Genomic DNA, 6138 nt, shown 5'->3' with positions numbered 1-6138 from the left:
TACCCGGCGCGCCGCCGACTCCGCAAATGAAAAGCTCCGCAGCGGCTCGGCGGCCACCCGCGCGGGCGGGGGCTTGGCGGAAACCCTGCCGAGCCGCCTGACAGCTGCTGACGAGCTCCGGCTGCCGCCGCCGCCGCCGCCGCCGCCGCCGCGGCCTCCGCCGCCGCCACCGCCGCCGCCGCCGCCGCCACCGCCGCCACCGCCGCCGCCGCTACTGCTGCAGCCTCGGCAGCCGCAGCCGCAGCCCCCGCAGCCGCAGCCGACCGCTCGCCATTTTGAAAAACCAATCGACCAGCCGGCGGGTGGTGTCGCGACCGGAAGCGCCCCCCTCGCCCCTGCGGCGCGGAACCCATGTTCTCAGGGGTCAGGGAGCAAGGGGAAAAGGTCAGAAGGGCACGTTTCCGCTTGGAAAATGAGTTAGTTCCCTTGGAACCTCGAGCTTCGAGCTTCGAGCTGAAAAGTCATTAAAACGTTCTAGAGAGGTTCTGGAGCCCGTCTGGGGGCCCAGGGATCTCCCATGGAAGATGCTGCAGCTCCCTCTAGCGGCCACGAGGCCCCAGGGGCCCAGGCACGTGCCGGGGCGGCCCGGGAGGGCGTGTCCCATCCGGGCCTTCCGGTGCCGGAACCCCCCGGGGCGTCTTCGAGGGGCGTCAGCGGGTCCCCGCGTGAGGCTTCGGGCCCGGCCTCCTTCCCGGTGGCCCCCGGGCCGGCCCACCTCCGCACGGCAGGCTGGAGGCAACCCGAGCCCGCCGAGGGAGGGCACCGACCCAGCTCGGAGCGGAAGAGGAGCCGCGACAGCTGGACCAAGCAGATCGTCTGCAGGTATTACCTCCATGGGCAGTGCAAGGAGGGGGACGGCTGTCACTACTCGCACGACCTCTCTAGGAGGCAGAAGGCCCGGGGGGGACGAGGTGCACCAGCTCAGGCCTCTGCCCGCAGAGGCCCCAGCACGGCTGCGCAGCGCGAGCCCCTGGCTCGGGAGACGGTGGCGGAACCCCCACCTGCTACCGCATCCTCAAGCTCCCTGTCTTTGATTGGCTCGGCTGCCGCTCGGGGCTGCCCTGAAGCCAAGGGAGACCGCGCAGGTCTGCAAGCTGCGGGAGGAGTGGCTGCCGGAGGCAGAGATGCAGGAGCTGCCCGCACCGAGCCCCCAGGTGCAGAAGGTGCCCGTGCGCAAGGCTGGGTGGGTGCAGCGGAGTTTGTTCCTGGACAGCCCTACCGAGGTCGCTTGGACCGTCCACGGGGTCCCATGGTCCGTCCACGCGCTCCCATGTTCCTCCCACGTCCTCCCATGGTGTTCCCCTACGGCCCCATGGTTTTCCCACTGGCTCCCATGGTCTTTCCTCATGGTCCCTTCGTCTTTCCACCTGCTCCCCTGGTCTTTCCTCCTGGCCCTCAGCTTCCTCTACCGAGGCCGGCGCCTGTGAGAGCGCAGAGGGCCGTGGATGCAGGGATGCCGCTTTGCCGCTACGCTGTCAGGGCCCATTGCTTTCGCGGGGATACCTGCCCCTACCTGCACGGAGATGCATGCGACATGTGTGGGCTACACACCTTGCACCCTGCGAATGCTGCTCAGCGGGACGAGCATTTCAGGGAGTGCATCGAAGCACACGAAAGAGATATGGAGCTCTCTTTCGCTGTGCAGCGCAGCATGGACAAGGTGTGTGGCATCTGCATGGAGGTTGTCTATGAGAAATCCGACCCCAAGGACCGCCGCTTTGGCATCCTTTCCAGCTGCAGCCACACCTACTGCCTCAGTTGTATCCGCAGGTGGAGAAGTGCCACACAGTTTGAGAACAGGATCAGTAAGTCGTGCCCACAGTGCAGGGTGCCATCCAGCTTTGTTATCCCCAGTAACCTCTGGATTGAGGAGGAGGAGGAGAAGGAGAAGCTTATCCAGCAGTATAAGGAAGGAATGCGCAATAAGCACTGCCGGTATTTTGCTCAAGGCAGGGGTCACTGCCCTTTTGGCGTGTTCTGTTTTTACAAGCATGAATACCCCGAAGGCTGGGGAGATTTCTATCAGAGGCCAGATGAAGGCGATGATGGTGGTGGTGGTGATGGTGGTGGCGGTGATGGAGGAGGAGGAGGAGGCGGCGGAGGTGGATCGGCCATCACTTACTGGCATCAAGTTTTGGAGCCTGTGCGGGTGCGAGAGGTCTACATGCCCCTTAAATGCCGCAAAAAGGAGCATGTCTTGTTCCGTCTGGCCAGTCAGTTGTTGAAGAAGTTTCTTTCACTGAGAGCTGATGTTTCCTTCTCTCATGATGAGCTGCTCCTGCTTCATTATCAGCTGGAAGAATATTTCTATTTCTACCTGTAAACCTCTCGCTGTCACCTGTGGTCTGGTCTCTGGAGGCTCTGTCTTCTGCTGTCACCTGCTTTTTCCCTCTATTGACTGAAACCTGTTGCTGTTAGAGTCTGTTGAGGAAACTTGACGCAGTGTTATTTCCTCTCTTGTTTTCTTGTGTATTACCTCTCCCCCATCTCTTCCCTACTACAGTTATGATGTGCCACTGTGTTAAGAAGTAACGAAAAAAAAGTCCTTCGAGTATTAGTTGGTGTGATTAATATTTCTGTTAGTTGATAGTTTGTCTGTTTCTAGCTGTATTTGCTCAGTTGTAGTGTTGTGTTTACAGAATCTTCTCACTGTGGATTCCTCAAAAGTAAATGTGACATAGTGAAAGACGTATGAATTATGGCCTTCTGCTACAGTAGAGCCTTAAGTCATGGCCCCTGGCAGGGCCCCGCAGCTGCTGTCTGCTGGTTTACACTGGTTTACACTGGTTTACACTTTTTCCCCTCCTCCAAGTGCACTTGTGTAACTTGTGGTTTACTTTGTGATTTGTGTCTTACTTGACCAAAATGAGGTGAATCTGTTTACATGTTTCTATCCTGTTCCGCTTGATGTGAAACTATTTATACTTGGAAATACATATTTAAGATGACACACATCTATGTATGAAGCTGTGTACTTGGAAACCATACAAACAGATATATGCTGTTTTATGTATGTGTTTGTGGAATAAATAAATAGATGAGAGCTGAAGGACAAAGGCTGGTAATATGGGTTACTGTGTTGATTCTGTGGATAATTTATTTGTCCCTGCACAGGGGTCTATTATTCACAGCTAGTGGAAAGAACTGTCTCCAATCTATTTCAGTGGAGACCCTGAAAGGCTTGAAAACCTGTCATTAGCAATTCTCCTGGTTGCATTAATAGATTGCCTATTATCACCAGTGAAGCAATGTATATTGTTGTGCATCTTACTATGCTTAGTAACAGCAAATCCTGCATTCAGATACTTAGTTATTTTCACTCAATGTTTATTTATTTATTTATTCATTCATTTATTCATTTGTGGGCCATGGGGCTTGAACTCAGCCTGGGCACTGTCCCTGAGCTCTTCAGCTCAAGGGTAGAGTTCTACCACACTTCCAGTTTTCTGGTAGTTAATTGGAGATGAGTCTCATGATGTTCCTACCCAGTATGGCTTTGAACTACCATCCTCAGCTCTCAGCCTCCTGAGTAGCTAGGATTAGTCATGAGCCACCAGCACCTGGGTTTCAGTATTAATTTATATCTAAATATCTCTAGGCTCTGCAGGCAAAGGGCTGTTGACAGAAGTTTTCAACATAATAATAACAATACTAAAAAAGGGAGATCAGTACAGTTAATAGAAGAATCAAAAATAAAAGAATGAACTATAGAAATTTCCCAAAGTGAAATACAATAGTAATGGAAAGCATATAATACAAATATGCCTGCATTAGATTATAAGTTTAAAAATAGAACTTAAAGGCTATCAGACTTGCTTCAAATAGTATGTGAATGCAGGGGAGGGTGGTTTAGTGGTAGAGTGCTTGCCTAGCATGCATGAAGACCTGGGTTCAAGTCCTCAGTACCACATAAACAGAAAAGACCAGATGTGGCACTGTGGCTCAAGTGGTATAATGCTAGCCTTGAGCAAAAGAAGCTCAGGGACAGTGCCCAGGCCCCGAGTTCAAGCCCCAGAACTGGCCAAAAAAAAATAGTATGTGAAATGCACACCTACAGAATACAATATAAAGCAGTGAAGGAAACAGGGTTATAAGCATAGTTTATATTAAGGTTGAACATTGCTGGAGATAAACAAAGAATGACATGTAAAGCATAATTCAGCAGGAATCTGTAACTGTTCACATTTCATACTCATAATAAAATTGTACTAGATGCACAAATAATTAACAAATACAGAATATGCAAAGTTTATATGCTTAATGTAGAATTTTAATACATGTTTTAGGAGAGGAAGGAAGGGAGGGAGGAAGGAATACAACTCACTGATTTCCTCACCTTGTAGAATGCTGTTTGCATCAGCTGCAGAAACCCATTCCCCCCCCTCCCCCCGCCCCGCCCCCTGTGGAGGAGACAGCTGGCAATCCAGCTGCAGAATTCCCCTCCTGGCATTCATGCTCTGGGCCTGCTTCCCAGGACATTCAGACTGCTCAGGCTATTCAGTAAGGCCCGCATGTTTACAGAATGAATGCCACATCCTTGAAAGTGATGAAGGAAATGTTAGCCTTGTGTGGTACCTGCTGTCCTTTTTCTCCTCCTGATGAGACAGTGGAGGAAGTTGAAACTGCTTGCCATTATGTGACCCATAGGTATGAGTTTGAGAACAAGGAAGGAAGCTCAGACAGTGCTTTTACAGAGAACAGGCAACTTGCCCTGCTGCTGCCTCTTCCTCCTCTCTCACAGAGAGCCGGTGTCAGATGGGCTAACTGAAATAATAGAGCCCCTGGAGATGTATGGGTTGGGCTGGGGGAGCAGAGCAGGAGCCAAGTTCTCACAGGATGCAGAGAGCCTGGGTAGTTTTGTCTATATGATATTTGTGTGGAAAAAATTCTTCATGATCTTTTGGAAATTGTGAATGTGAGGTACTAGGTACTAGGTACTGTGCTATAATGGGTACTAGGTACCATATCTTTTCTCTACAGGCTTCCACATTCTGACAGACATACACTGTCTATCATGTGTGGCTCCTGGTTCTCGGTGTAAGCACCTCAGAACTTTTCACTCCTTTTTTTTTTTTGGCTGTTCCTGGGTCTGGGCATTGTCCCAGAGCTCTGGCTCAAAGCCAGCACTCTACCACTTGAACCACAGCACCATTACCAGTGTTTTCTGTGATTAATTGGATAAAAGAGTCTCATAGACTTTCCTGCCTGGGCTGCCTTTGAACCAAGATCCTCAGATCTCAGCATCTTGAGTAGCTAAGATTACAGGCATGAGCCACTGGTCCCTGGCATGTGTGGTTTTTATTGTTTTGTTTTTTGTTTAGTTGGTTGGTTTTTTGGCCTTAGTGGGATTTGAACTCAAGACTTCACGCTTACTAAGCTGGCACGTGACCACTTGAGGCATGCTGCCAGCCCTTTTGCCATGTTTATTTTGGAGATAGGTTTGCACTTGGCCCCAGACCAGCTCCGACCGTAATCCTCTTTGTTGTGCTTCTGACTGTACATTGGATGACAGACCACCAAGCTCCACTTGTTATATTGACCATGGGGTCTCCTTCTTGATTCCAAATAATTCACCAGTAGAAAGACCTGGACACCTGCCTGTTTCCCTATCCATGAACAGGAAAGCTATTCCAAAAAAAAAGTGAAAAACTTCAGAGTAGGACATGATAGATCACTTTCAAAGACTACTGAGAGTTTCCAGCTTACTGGAGCCACAGTAGTGGCTTAGCAGTCAGGGAGGAGGTTGTGCTGAACCACTGGAAAGTTTGTCCTGCTCAGCACTGCCCACCCACAAGAAAGGCAGAGTTTTTATGCAACTAACATCTCACACCAGGCAGTCATAATGGAATTCAGGTTTTATCCTGGCATAATGGCTAGTAGAGAAGCTGGCCTGTGAGATGCAGAAAGGGAATCAAATCCTAACCACTCAGCAGCCACGCAGTCTCAGCAGATTACTTAAATTCACAATACCTTAGTTTACCAATCTGAGCAATGGGTACACTGCTCTGTTTTGCAAGATGGTTATGAGAATCATGAAGCAAAAGCGTGAACTGCAGCTGCCATTTTTAAGATGGCATTGATAAAAGAGGAATCTATGCACATTTAGGAGCCCAAGAAGCAATTTTACAAGCATATAAG

The 6138-nt window shown here is 50.5% G+C and overlaps 1 protein-coding gene across 1 annotated transcript; it reads left to right on the top strand.

The window, feature by feature from the left end:
• Nucleotides 1-517: 517 nt before the first annotated feature.
• On the top strand, nucleotides 518-2323 carry Mkrn3 (makorin ring finger protein 3). The gene is made up of 4 exons (XM_042697497.1): nucleotides 518-1085; nucleotides 1125-1232; nucleotides 1383-2048; nucleotides 2091-2323. Exons 1-4 carry the CDS (start codon nucleotides 518-520, stop codon nucleotides 2321-2323), a joined length of 1575 nt encoding a protein of 524 aa, XP_042553431.1.
• The last annotated feature ends 3815 nt before the right edge of the window (nucleotides 2324-6138 follow it).

The sequence above is a fragment of the Dipodomys spectabilis genome, unplaced genomic scaffold, assembly GCF_019054845.1.
Source record: "Dipodomys spectabilis isolate Male_0828 unplaced genomic scaffold, ASM1905484v1 ptg000219l, whole genome shotgun sequence".
Classification (NCBI taxonomy): Eukaryota; Metazoa; Chordata; class Mammalia; order Rodentia; family Heteromyidae; genus Dipodomys; species Dipodomys spectabilis.
The sequence above is the reverse complement of the archived record's forward strand: the minus strand, read 5'-3'. Positions and strand labels throughout refer to the sequence as shown.

Excerpts from the sequence above, each read along its gene's own strand:
- Mkrn3 (XM_042697497.1), top strand. The coding sequence starts at position 518 with ATGGAAGATGCTGCAGCTCCCTCTAGCGGCCACGAGGCCCCAGGGGCC. Across the intron at positions 1,086-1,124 it reads AGCCAAGGGAGACCGCGCAG|ATGCAGGAGCTGCCCGCACC; the intron begins GTCTGCAAGCTG and ends CCGGAGGCAGAG. Across the intron at positions 1,233-1,382 it reads GCCCTACCGAGGTCGCTTGG|TTCCTCCTGGCCCTCAGCTT; the intron begins ACCGTCCACGGG and ends CTCCCCTGGTCT.